Below are 14,313 nucleotides of genomic sequence, written 5' to 3' on the forward strand. Positions count from 1 at the left end.
GTCCCAAAATGGCCAACTCCTCAATCTGAGACTGTGCCCCACCCTCCCTGCCTGGTGTTCTGCCTTCCCCACCCAGGACAGGGTTGCGGGAGGGAGAGGAGCGGCGGGGGGGAGGTGGGGAGGAGGGGGAGAGGGAGATGAGAGCGGGGGAGGGGGGGGGCTTGAACTTTCCTGTTCGGGGTCAGTAGATTGCGATTTTGCCCCACCCCAAAAGCACTAAGGGGGTGCTAAGAATCCTTCTCTGAACTCCGACCTCAACTAGTGGGCAGCTCATTGCAGGCCTCGGGATGTAATTGGCCTGGATACCCACGAATGCCACCCAGTAGGTGGCGTGCGCCCAGATGAGACATTCCTGAATGGCCAATGCTAGGACAGCCGCCAGCATTTGATACCCAGTCATGGCCATTCGCGTGTAGTTCATTTTTAAAAAAACTACTCCAAACGGGTCAATGAAAATAAGTCAGCAACTTCGGATCAGAGGATCACTGTTTCTCCTTGAGACGCTCAAAGTGAGACTTTCCCATCACAAATCGCACAGGTCAGGCCGCTGTTTACATGAAATTCTTTGTGGCCCTTTAAAGATTTTCAGTTTCAATATTTATCTAGCTGTCTAGTACATCTGAGGCGGCTCTCAAACGGGCCGAGCCCACACAGAGAATCACTTTCGGTTTGGATTCCCGACCACTTCCTGACATCATCTCACCAATTTTCTGCAGTTTAGCTTTTGGGTTGCCTGCTTGCATGCAGCAAACGTCCTGATGTCGTTCCTGATGTGGATCGAGGGGCGGCTCATCGAGGTTCCATCCCTTGACCCCCAATGCTGCCTCTCACTGCAGAACGGAGGCTTATTGTCCCATCGAGTCTGCACCGACCTTCTGAAAGAGCATCCTACCCAAGCTCAGTCCCCTGCCCTATCCCAAGCTGAGTCTCCCGCCCTATTGGGTGGCACGGTAGCACAGTGGTTAGCACTGTTGCTTCACAGCGCCAGGGTCCCGGGTTCGATTCTCTCGTTGGATCACTGTCTGTGCGGAGTCTGCACGTTCTCCCCGTATCTGTGGGGGTTTCTTCCGGGTGCTCCGGTTTCCTCCCACAAGTCCCAAGCGACGTGCTGTCAGGTGAATTGGACATTCTGAATTCTCCCTCAGTGTACCCGAACAGGCGCCAGAATGTGGCAACTAGGGGCTTTTCACAGTAACTTCATAGCAGTGTTAATGTAAGCCTACCTGTGACAATAAAGATTATTACCATTATTATTTATGGATAGGACATACATGAGCAATTTTCCACATTGTCGGATAGATGCCAGTGTTGTGCTAGTTATACAGCAGTTAACCAATGTGTAGCATCTACAGTATTGTTGTAGTGGAACAGCTTGGCTAGGGGCGCAGCAGGTTCTGGAGCAAAGGTCTTCAATTCTATTGGCGGACTGTTGTCAGGGCGATAGCCGTTAAAGTGTCAGCTGTTTCCTGATATCACATGAAGTGAATCAAATTGGCTGAAGACTGGCACCCAAACTACTGGGGACCTCCAGGGGAGGCCGAAGTGGATCATCCACTCAGCAGTCCTGGCTGAAGATAGTTTATTAGGTTTAAATTCCACCCGCTGCTCTGGTAGGGTTTGAACCAGTGTCCACAGCACACGTTAGCCTAGGCCTCTGAATCACTAGCATGACACATTGCCACTACCCTGCCATCTTTTCCCCCATCTCGCTAAGTGGGCAGAAGTCAGCACACAAAGAACAAGCAACAATGGTGTTAACTCACTTAAAGTAATTTACCTTTTGGGCCATAGATTTGGGTCAGACTGCTGTTTCGTATAAAGTTTGGGGTGAAGTGAATATACTGGCCCTTCTCTCCACATCCACCGTACTGTTGAGTGTACGGTTCATCTCCATATTTAAGATACGGTTCAGCAATGATCACATCAGCCTCGGGAAAGACAAATAGACATTTTCATGAGAGAATCACTGCACCTGTGCTCGTGCATGCACGCATACACACACACACAACAAACACACACACGCATGTTTCAGTACCGGACCACACCCCAATTAATGTTAGGAAACCGGAACGGGGTGCTGTCGGCGATTTATGAGGCGATTCTGAGAGAGACGAGCAAGGAGGGGACATGAGAAGTATTTGGCAGGAAGGATCAAGGAAAACCCAAAAGCTTTCTATAGGTATGTCAGGAATAAGCGAATGACTAGGGAAAGAGTAGGACCAGTCAAGGACAGGGATGGGAAATTGTGTGTGGAGTCTGAAGAGATAGGCGAGATATTAAATGAATATTTTTTGTCAGTATTCACTCAGGAAAAAGATAATGTTGTGGAGGAGAATGCTGAGCCCCAGGCTAATGTAATAGATGGCATTGAGGTACGTAGGGAAGAGGTGTTGGCAATTCTGGACAGGCTGAAAATAGATAAGTCCCCGGGACCTGATGGGATTTATCCTAGGATTCTCTGGGAGGCCAGGGAAGAGATTGCTGGACCTTTGGCTTTGATTTTTATGTCATCATTGGCTACAGGAATAGTGCCAGAGGACTGGAGGACAGCAAATGTGGTCCCTTTGTTCAAAAAGGGGAGCAGAGACAACCCCGGCAACTATAGACCGGTGAGCCTCACGTCTGTAGTGGGTAAAGTCTTGGAGGGGATTATAAGAGACAAGATTTATAATCATCTAGATAGGAATAATATGATCAGGGATAGTCAGCATGGCTTTGTGAAGGGTAGGTCATGCCTCACAAACCTTATTGAGTTCTTTGAGAAGGTGACTGAACAGGTAGACGAGGGTAGAGCAGTTGATGTGGTGTATATGGATTTCAGCAAAGCGTTTGATAAGGTTCCCCACGGTAGGCTATTGCAAAAAATACGGAGGCTGGGGATTGAGGGTGATTTAGAGATGTGGATCAGAAATTGGCTAGCTGAAAGAAGACAGAGGGTGGTGGTTGATGGGAAATGTTCAGAATGGAGTACAGTCACAAGTGGAGTACCACAAGGATCTGTACTGGGGCCGTTGCTGTTTGTCATTTTTATCAATGACCTAGAGGAAGGAGCAGAAGGGTGGGTGAGTAAATTTGCAGACGATACTAAAGTCGGTGGTGTTGTCGATAGTGTGGAAGGATGTAGCAGGTTACAGAGGGATATAGATAAGCTGCAGAGCTGGGCTGAGAGGTGGCAAATGGAGTTTAATGTAGAGAAGTGTGAGGTGATTCACTTTGGAAGGAATAACAGGAATGCGGAATATTTGGCTAATGGTAAAGTTCTTGAAAGTGTGGATGAGCAGAGGGATCTAGGTGTCCATGTACATAGATCCCTGAAAGTTGCCACCCAGGTTGATAGGGTTGTGAAGAAGGCCTATGGAGTGTTGGCCTTTATTGGTAGAGGGATTGAGTTCCGGAGTCGGGAGGTCATGTTGCAGCTGTACAGAACTCTGGTACGGCCGCATTTGGAGTATTGCGTACAGTTCTGGTCACCGCATTATAGGAAGGACGTGGAGGCTTTGGAGCGGGTGCAGAGGAGATTTACCAGGATGTTGCCTGGTATGGAGGGAAAATCTTATGAGGAAAGGCTGATGGACTTGAGGTTGTTTTCGTTGGAGAGAAGAAGGTAAAGAGGAGACTTAATAGAGGCATTCAAAATGATCAGGGGGTTGGATAGGGTGGACAGTGAGAGCCTTCTCCCGCGGATGGATATGGCTGGCACGAGGGGACATAACTTTAAACTGAGGGGTAATAGATATAGGACAGAGGTCAGAGGTAGGTTCTTTACGCAAAGAGTAGTGAGGCCGTGGAATGCCCTACCTGCTACAGTAGTGAACTCACCAACATTGAGGGCATTTAAAAGTTTATTGGATAAACATATGGATGATAATGGCATAGTGTAGGTTAGATGGCTTTTGTTTCGGTGCAACATCGTGGGCCGAAGGGCCTGTACTGCGCTGTATTGTTCTATGTTCTATGTTCTAAAAGAAGGCACCGCTGGAGGGGATTAAAGCAAAGTGGGAGGAAGAGTTGGGAGAGAGCATGGAGGAGGGGTTGTGGTGTGAGGTGCTCCGGGGGGTAAATGCCTCAACTTTGTGCATGAGGTTGGGGCTGATACAGCTGAAGGTGGTCTATAAGGCGCCCCTCACAAAAGCGAGGATGAGCCGACTCTTTGAGGGTGTAGAGGATGTTTGTGAACGTTGCAGGGTAGTGGGTTAGGGGGTAGGTTAGGGGGCAAAGCATGTTCATATGTTTTGGTCCTGTCCGAAGTTGGGGGGGGGGATATTGGAGGGAAGTATTCAGGGTAATTTCGAAGGTGGTACTTGGAGGATTGAGCCGGGTCCTCTGGAGGCCATATTCGGGCATGTTTGGACATGTGTATGTTGTTGGTGACTATGTATGGGTGGATGGTGGCTTCCTGAATCCTTTTCTTTGATGTTTGTATTTAAAATGTTGAGGGTTATTTGGGGGTTGGTGGGAGGGAGGAACTGTTGGCCAGGGGATTGACATTGTATTTGTTACCATTGATTGTTTGCTGGTGAATGTAAATTTGTATGAAAATGTGAAAAAGGAGGAGAATAAAAGTATATTTTTTTTAAATGTTAGGGAACCTGATGAAACCCCAACAATTTTTCAATTTGTAAAATGTGAGGAAAGGATATTTGGCTCCAGGAGGGAGCACAGGAGTAACCACAATAAAATCCCAGAAAACAGCTTTTCAATTAGAACATAAGAACTAGGAGCAGGAGTAGGCCATCTGCCCCCTCGAGCCTGCTCCGCCATTCAATGAGATCATGGCTGATCTTTTGTGGACTCAGCTCCACTTTCCGGCCCGAACCCCATAACCCTTAATCCCTTTATTCTTCAAAAAACTATCTATCTTTATCTTAAAAACGTTTAATGAAGGAGCCTCTACTGCTTCACTGGGCAAGGAATTCCATACATTCACAACCCTTTGGGTGAAGAAGTTCCTCCTAAACTCAGTCCTAAATGTACTTCCCCTTATTTTGAAGCTGTGCTCCTTAGTTCTGCTTTCACCCACCAGTGGAAACAACCTGCCCGCATCTATCCTATCTATTCCCTTCATAATTTTATATGTTTCTATAAGATCCCACGTCATCCTTCTAAATTCCAACGCGTACAGTCCCAGTCTACTCAATCTCTCCTCGTAATCCAACCCCTTCAGCTCTGGGATTAACCTAGTGAATCTCCTCTGCACACCCTCCAGCGCCAGTACGTCCTTTCTCAGGTAAGGAGACCAGAACTGAACACAATACTCCAGGTGTGGCCTCATTAACAACTTATACACTTGCAGCATAAACTCCATCTCTCTAGCAAGGAAGGGCAAAATTCCATTTGCCTTCTTAATCACCTGTTGCACCTGAAAACCAACCTTTTGCGACTCATGCACTAGCACACCCAGGTCTCTCTGCACAGCAGCATGTTTTAATATTTTATCATTTAAATAATAATCCCTTTTGCTGTTATTCCTACCAAAATGGATAACCTCACATTTGTCAACATTGTATTCCATCTGCTAGACCCTAGCCCATTCACTTAACCTATCCAAATCCCTCTGCAGACTTCCAGTATCCTCTGCACTTTTTGCTTTACCACTCATCTTAGTGTCGTCTGCAAACTTGGACACATTGCCCTTGATCCCCAACTCCAAATCATCTATGTAATTAACAGTTAAATAATTCTTAAAATAAAAGGAGACACTTTGACTACCAACGTACACCTTCTCTATCACCAACGAGTGAGAGAGAGAGAGAGAGAGAGCAAGAGATCTTTGTCAGACTAAAAAATCCAACAACCAAAACTGCTTGCTACAGATCTCGCTCCTCCCATTGATACCTCATCTCGATGCCACTCAGATGTCCCATGACGAGTTTACCTAAGTCTAAATACAATGTCTGAAATGATTTACTCTCCAGGGAATCTCCAGCAATCATAACAAAGTTCCTTTCGACATCTCTTTTGAAGCAAGTAAATGGTTAAAATTCATAATGATCTCACTTTTATGACATCTTAATTGCAGGTTTAGCAGACACAGAGTCTGGATGCCTTAACCTAGGCTCTTTAATAATATTACTGCAACAAATATATACCTTAACCCACACTTCTAATAACATTACTGCAACAGATATATATAAGGTACAATCTGTATAAAATTTATTTCATTCATCACACGCACGCATGCAAGTGCACCCAACACACACAAACACAACCAAATACACACACCCTAACTCACACACCCTGACATACATACCTCAGCACACATACACACAATCACATTCCAACACACACACACATACCCCAACACACACATATCAACACAGCCTGACACACACATGCATACACCTCAGCACACACAGACAAACGCACACCCAATGCACATGCACACCCTGACAAACATGCACACACATCTCAAAACAACCAACACACACACACCGTGATACCCTGACACACACACAGAAACACAAGCAACATATACGCGCACACTCCCCAATATGCACACACACCCTGTCGCCCTGACAAACACACACATGAGAGGGATAGATAGAGTGGACGTTCAGCGACTTTTTCCTCGGGTGGATGTAGCTGTTACAAAGGGACATAACTATAAGGTTCATGGTGGAAGATATAGGAGGGATGTCATAGGTAGGTTCTTTACTCAGAGAGTGCTTGGGGCGTGGAATGCACTCCCAGCTATGGTAGTGGAGTCGGACACTTTAGGAACTTTCAAGCGGTTATTGGATAGGCATATGGAGTGCACTAGAATGATTAAGAGTAGGTTGATTTGATCTTAGTTTCAGACTAGTTGGGCACAACATCGTGGGCCGAAGGGCCTGTACTGTGCTGTACTGTTCTATGTTCTATACCTCAACACACCCACACCGGACAGACGCACACACCTAATACACACACCCTCTGACACACGCACACACAAACATGCCAACACACACCCCAACATACACACAAACACACCCTACACACATGCATGCACACACAAACACATACCCGACACACACTAGCACATACCTGACACACACTAACACGCATGCAAACACACGCACACCCCAACACACACCGGCACACACACCGACACAAACTCATCGAACACACAAGCCCCTCAACAAACATCCCCCGAACAAACACACACACCAACTCACACAACCACATGCATATACGCGCACCTAAAACACACACATTCCCACATACACACCCCAACATACCCAACACAGACAGGCACTCAGACGTAGAGACACACCCTGACACACTCACACCTAGAAGCACACACAAACCGAAGACACACACACCCAACACCTACACCCCAACACACACACATTCCCCATCCATACTCCAACATGCAAACACATCCAACACAGACACACACATCCAACACACACAAATTCAACACGTGCACACACACGCACATCCTATACACATGCCCCAGCACACATACTCTAACTCACACGCTCACCCCATCACACACATACACCCCAACTCACACACACCACAGCACACACACCCCAACACATACACACACGTGCACAACACATGCACACACTCGCACATGCACACACTCGCACACATTCACACACAATTAAGGAGTGATGAGAAACGTAAATATCCTGGCAGATCTTGTGGTTGAACTTCTGTGGAGCTTCTTCCAAACTGTTGCCACAACTTTGACCTCCGTTCCCAAAGTGCAAACGTTCCAGTTAATTATGGTTTTGGCAGTCATAGATTAATTACACAGTCAGCAGCCGCAGTGTTGTGTCCCCATAGTTGGCTGCATTGGACATGGCTCATATTCTGAGAAATTTGTCCAAAAATCTGTACAGAAAATGGCGATTGGAACAAAGGAGGAGGTAATTCTGCCCATCGCATCATAAGAACATAAGAACTAGAAGCAGGAGTAGGCCATCTGGCCCCTCGAGCCTGCTCCGCCATTCAATGAGATCATGGCTGATCTTTTGTGGACTCAGATCCACTTTCCGGCCCGAACACCATAACGCTTAATCCCTTTATTCTTCAAAAAACTACCTATCTTTATCTTGAAAACATTCAATGAAGGAGCCCCAACTGCTTCACTGGGCAAGGAATTCCATAGATTCACAACCCTTTTGGGCATAACCCTGCTGAATCTCTCGTGCAACTCATCCCGTCTCAGCAACCCACACCGCCATTTCCCCGGAGCTCTGAAAATATTTGTTTCCTTATATATTTCTCTTTTGAAAGCTATATTTTAATTTGCCTTCACCCAGATCACAAGCAGCCCACTGCAGCTCCTAATCACTCACTAGAACATAGAACATAGAACATAGAAAATACAGCACAGAACAGGCCCTTCGGCCCACGATGTTGTGCCGAACCTTTGTCCTCGATTAATCAGAGATTATCATTGAATTTACAGTGCAGAAGGAGGCCATTCGGCCCTTCGAGTCTGCACCGGCTCTTGGAAAGAGCACCCTACCCAAACTCAACACCTCCACCCAACACCAAGGGCAATTTTGGACATTAAGGGCAATTTATCATTGGCCAATTCACCCAACCAGCACATCTTTGGACCGTGGGAGGAAACCGGAGCACCCGGAGGAAACCCACGCAGACACGGGGAGGACGTGCAGACTCCGCACCGACAGCGACCCAAGCCGGAATCGAACCTGGGACCCTGGAGCTGTGAAGCAATTGTGCTATCTACAATGCTACCGTGCTGCCCTTAAGAACAAATAAATCTACACTATATCGTTTTACTGTAATCCATGTACCTATCCAATAGCTGCTTGAAGGTCCCTAATGTTTCCGACTCAACTACTTCCACAGGCAGTGCATTCCATGCCCCCACTACTCTCTGGGCAAAGAACCTACCTCTGACATCCCCCCTATATCTTCCACCATTCACCTTAAATTTATGTCCCCTTGTAATGGTTTGTTCCACCCGGGGGAAAAGTCTCTGACTGTCTACTCTATCTATTCCCCTGATCATCTTATAAACCTCTATCAAGTCGTCCCTCATCCTTCTCTGTTCTAATGAGAAAAGGCCTAGCACCCTCAACGTATCCTCGTAAGACCTACTCTCCATTCCAGGCAACATCCTGGTAAATCTTCTTTGCACCTTTTCCAAAGCTTCCACATCCTTCCTAAAATGAGGCGACCAGAACTGTACACAGTACTCCAAATGTGGCCTTACCAAAGTTTTGTACAGCTGCATCATCACCTCACGGCTCTTAAATTCAATCCCTCTGTTAATGAACGCGAGCACACCATAGGCCTTCTTCACAGCTCTATCCACTTGAGTGGCAACTTTCAAAGATGTATGAACATAGACCCCAAGATCTCTCTGCTCCTCCATATTGCCAAGAACTCTACCGTTAACCCTGTATTCCGCATTCATATTTGTCCTTCCAAAATGGACAACCTCACACTTTTCAGGGTTAAACTCCATCTGCCACTTCTCAGCCCAGCTCTGCATCCTATCTATGTCTCTTTGCAGCCGACAACAGCCCTCCTTACTATCCACAACTCCACCAATCTTCGTATCGTCTGCAAATTTACTGACCCACCCTTCAACTCCCTCATCCAAGTCATTAATGAAAATCACAAACAGCAGAGGACCCAGAACTGATCCCTGCGGTACGCCACTGGTAACTGGGATCCAGGCTGAATATTTGCCATCCACCACAACTCTCTGACTTCTATCGGTTAGCCAATTCGTTATCCAACTGGCCAAAATTCCCACTATCCCATGCCTCCTTACTTTCTGCATAAGCCTACCATGGGGAACCTTATCAAATGCCTTACTAAAATCCATGTACACTACATCCACTGCTTTACCTTCATCCACATGCTTGGTCACCTCCTCAAAGAATTCAATAAGACTTGTAAGGCAAGTGCTTTTCCTTCTGCTGCTGGGGTTTCTTTTGGCAGTTACTTTAAAACGTGTTTGCTAGTTCTTGACTATTCCACCAATGCGAACAATTTCTCTCTATCTTCTCTTTTTGAATACCCCCACCAAATCTCCCCTTAAACCTCACTTTTCCAAGGACAACAGCTTCTCCATGTAACTGAACTTTGTTATGTACTTTATATCCCCCTCTTTATGTAGCCCAGGATCCCAGATGCTTTATTAGCTGTTCTTTTTAATACTCTTTTTAAAAAATAATATTTATTGTCACAAGTAGGCTTACATTAACACCGCAATTAAGTTACTGTGAAAATCCCCGAGTCGCCACATTCCGGCGCCTGTTCGGGTACACGGAGGGAGAATTCAGAATGTCCAAATTACCTAACAGCATGTCTTTCGGATGAAACACACGCAGACACGGGGAGAACGTGCAGACTCCGCACAGACAGTGACCCAAGGCGGGAATCGAACCTGGGACCCTGGCGCCGTGAAGCAGCAGTGCTAACTACTGTGCCCTGCCACCTTTGGTGATTTGTGCATGTACAGCCCAGACCCATCTGCTGTTCCCTTTAGGATTGTAACTTTTGTTATATATATTGGCTCTCCACACTCTTAGTGCCCAAATTAATCAATTTCCAGTTCTCTGCATCAAATTTCACCTGCCACTCGTCTACCTATTCCTCTTGCGGTTCATCACTATCCTCCTCAGAGTCGACAACACTTCCGAGTTTTGCATCGTCCGCAAATTTTAAAATGATGCTCTCTATTCCTCGTACTAGGGAACGGGCCCGGCCAGGTCATCAAAGTTGCAGTGGGAGAACATGGGCAGCACGGTAGCATTGTGCATGTAAATTCTACGAAACATGTGGCGATAAGTGACCACAATTAAGTAAGCTTTCAGACACTCATGGAAAATCATAGAATTTACAGTGCAGAAGGAGGCCATTCGGCCCATCGAGTCTGCACCGGCTCTTGGAAAGAACACCCTACCCAAGGTCAACACCTCCACCCTATCCCCATAACCCAGTAACCCCACCCAACACGAAGGGCAATTTTGGACACTAAGGGCAATTTATCATGGCCAATCCACCTAACCTGCACATCTTTGGACTGTGGGAGGAAACCGGAGCACCCGGAGGAAACCCACGCACACACGGGGAGGACGTGCAGACTCCGCACAGACAGTGACCCAAGCCGGAATCAAACCTGGGACCCTGGAGCTGTGAAGCAATTGTGCTAGCCACAATGCTACCGTGCTGCCCTAAAAGGACAAGTGTTGTCCTAGGGTTAAGGTGCTAAATTGGGGGAAGACTAACTATAGCCAGATTAGGCAGGATTGGAGGCTGTTGTTTGGGAAAGGCTGTTTGAGGGTAAATCCACATTTGGCATGTGGGAGTCTTTTAAGGAGCAGCTGATGGGAGTGCAGGACAGGCAAGTGCCGGTAAAAAGGAAGGACAGAATTCAGGATGACCAGGGAAAATGAGAATATTGTCAAAAAGAAAAAAGATGCATGCGTGAGGTGCAGGCAACTAAAAACCAGATGAAGCACTTGAGGAATAGAAGGAAAGTAGAAACGAGCTCAAGCAGGGAGCGAGGAGGGTCACAAAATGTATTTGGCAGACAGGATTACGGAGAATCCCAAGGCATTTTATACGTATATTAGGAACAAGATGGTAGCTAGAGAAAGAGTTGGTCCACTTAAGGACAAAGGAGGGAAATTATGTGTAGAACCAGAGGAAGTAGGTGAGGTCCTTAATGAGTGTTTTGCATTCGTATTCACAAAGGAGAGGAGCATGTTGATTTGTGGTGCCTCAGAGGGATGTGTAAATACTTTAGAACAGGTCGTTATTTTGAGGGAGGAAGTGGTAGGTGTGTTAAAAAGCATCAAGGTAGACAAATCCCCAGGGCCAGATGGCATCTCCCAGATTACTGAGGGCGACAAGAGATTAAATCCCTGGGCCTCTAACAGAAATCTTTGTGTCCTCATTGGCCACAGGTGAGATCCCAGAGGATTGGAGGATAGCCAATTGTGTACCATAATTTAAGAAGGGTTGCAAGGATAATCTGGGTAATTATAGGCCAGTGAGCTTGACGTCAGTGGTATTGAAGTTGTTGGAAAAGATTTTCCGAGATGGGATCTATGCGCATTTGGAATTGAATGGTCCTATTAGCAACAGACAGCATGGTTTTGTACGAAGGAGGTCATGTCTCAATAATTTGACTGAATATTTTGAGGAGGTGACAAAAATGATTTACGGGGGAAGGGCTGTGGATGTTGTCTACATGGACTTTAGTAAAGCATTTGATAAGGTCCCTCATAGCAGGCTGGTGCAAAAGATTAGATCACATGGGGTCAGGGGTGAACTAGCTGGATGGATCCAGAACTGGCTTGGCCATAGAAGACAGAGGGTAGCAGTTGAAGGGTATTTTTCCGAATGGAGGTCTGTAATTAGTGATGTTCCGCAGGGATCAGTACTGGGACCTCTGCTCTTTATAAATGACTTGGAAGAAAACATAGCAGGTCTGATTAGCAAGTTTGTGGATGATATTAAGATTGCAGGAGTTGCGGAGAGTGATGAAGATTGTCAGAGAATACAGCAGGATATAGATAGGCTGCAAAATTGGGCAGAGAAATGGCAGATGGAATTTAACCCGGACAAATGCGAGGTGATGCATTTGGTAGATCCAATTCAGGTGGGAGCTATAAAATAAATGGCAGAACCATCAGGAGCATAGAGCCACAGGGAGATCTGGGTGTGCAGGTCCATAGATCGACAGGGCGGCATGGTAGCACAGTGGTTAGCACTGTTGCTTCATAGCTCCAGGGTCCCAGGTTCGATCCCCGGCTTGGGTCACTGTCTGTGCGGAGTCTGCACGTTCTCCCCGTGTCTGTATGGGTTTCCTCCGGGCGCTCCGGTTTCCTCCCACAAGTCCCGAAAGACGCGCTATTAGGTGAATTGGACTTCCTGAATTCTCCCTCAGTGCACCCAAACAGGCGCCGGAGTGTGACGACAAGTGGCTGTTCACAGTAGCTTCATTGCAGTTGTTAATGTAAGCCTGCTTGTGACACTAATAAAAGATGATTATCAAAAGTGGCAACACCGGTGGAAATGGTGGTAAAGAACGCATACGGTATGATTGTCTTTGTAGAACGGGGTATTGAGTATAAATGCTCAAAAATTTTGTTGCAGTTCTATAGAATGTTGGTTAGGCCACATTTGGAATACTGTGTCCAATTCTGGTCACCGCACTACCAGAAGGACATGGAGGCTTTGGAGAAAGGACAGAAAAGGTTTACCAGGATGGTGCCTGGTATGGAGGGTATTAGCTATGAGGAGGGATTGAATAAACTGGGATTGTTCTTCCTAGAGAGACGGAGGCTGAGGGGCGACCTGATAGAAGTTTATAACATTATTAGGGGTATAGATACGGTGAACAGCTGGAGACTTTTTCCCAGGGCAGAAATGACATTTACAAGGGGGCACAACTTCAAAGTGAGAGGGGATAGGTTCAGTGTAGATGTGCGGGTGATGTTTTTTACACAGAGGGTGTGGTGGCCTGGAATGCACTGCCAAGTGAGGTGGTTGAGGCAGATAAGTTAGCGACCTTTAAGACTTATCTGGATAGTCACATGATAAAAAAGGATACAGGAGGTTGGTCTAGATAGGACACGTGATCGGCGCAGGTTTGGAGGGCCGAAGGGCGTGCTCCAGTGCTGTATTGTTCTTTGTTCTTTGTATGCCTAAGTCTACTTTCTGACTGTAAACTCTCACCCAGCCACCAACCCATGTGACTGACCACCGCAGCCACACCCATGTTGCCCACGCACAAAGGTGCTTTAACCAAGGATTCTTGCAAGAGTGTTAAAGAATTGGAATGCAGGCTGAAAATGTCCTGTCCAGGCCCCTGATGTTTAATAGAACAATAGAACATTACAGCGCAGTACAGGCCCTTGGGCCCTCAATGTTGCGCTGACCTGTGAAACCACTCTAAAGCCCATCTACACTATTCCATTATCATCCATATGTTTATCCAATGACCATTTATATGCCCTTAATGTTGACGAGTCCACTACCGTTGCAGGCAGGGCATTCCATGCCCCTACTACTCTCTGAGTAAAGAACCTACCTCTGACATCTGTCTTATATCTATCTCCCCTCAATTTAAAGCTATGTCCCCTCGTGCTAGCCATCACCATCCAAGGGAAAAGACTCTCACTGTCCACCCTATCTAATCCACTGATCATCTTGTATGCCTCTATTAAGTCTCCTCTTAACCTTCTTCTCTCTAACAAAAACAGCCTCAAGTCCCTCAGCCTTTCCTCATAAGATCTTCCCTCCATACCAGGCCACAACCTGGTAAATCTCCTCTGCACCCTTTCCAATGCTTCCACATCCTTCCTATAATGCGGCGACCAGAAC

General features: G+C 46.6%; 1 protein-coding gene across 1 annotated transcript in view; it reads right to left on the reverse strand.

Annotated features, from left to right (window-relative positions):
* LOC140426083 (calcium-activated chloride channel regulator 1-like) overlaps positions 1–14,313 on the reverse strand; it is an 82,661-nt gene that overhangs the window by 51,989 nt on the left and 16,359 nt on the right. Inside the window, exon 3 of the mRNA XM_072510423.1 lies at positions 1,778–1,928. Coding sequence (XP_072366524.1) covers positions 1,778–1,928 — 151 coding nt within the window. The remainder of the gene's footprint in view (positions 1–1,777; positions 1,929–14,313) is intronic.

The sequence above is a fragment of the Scyliorhinus torazame genome, chromosome 7, assembly GCF_047496885.1.
Source record: "Scyliorhinus torazame isolate Kashiwa2021f chromosome 7, sScyTor2.1, whole genome shotgun sequence".
NCBI lineage: Eukaryota > Metazoa > Chordata > Chondrichthyes > Carcharhiniformes > Scyliorhinidae > Scyliorhinus > Scyliorhinus torazame.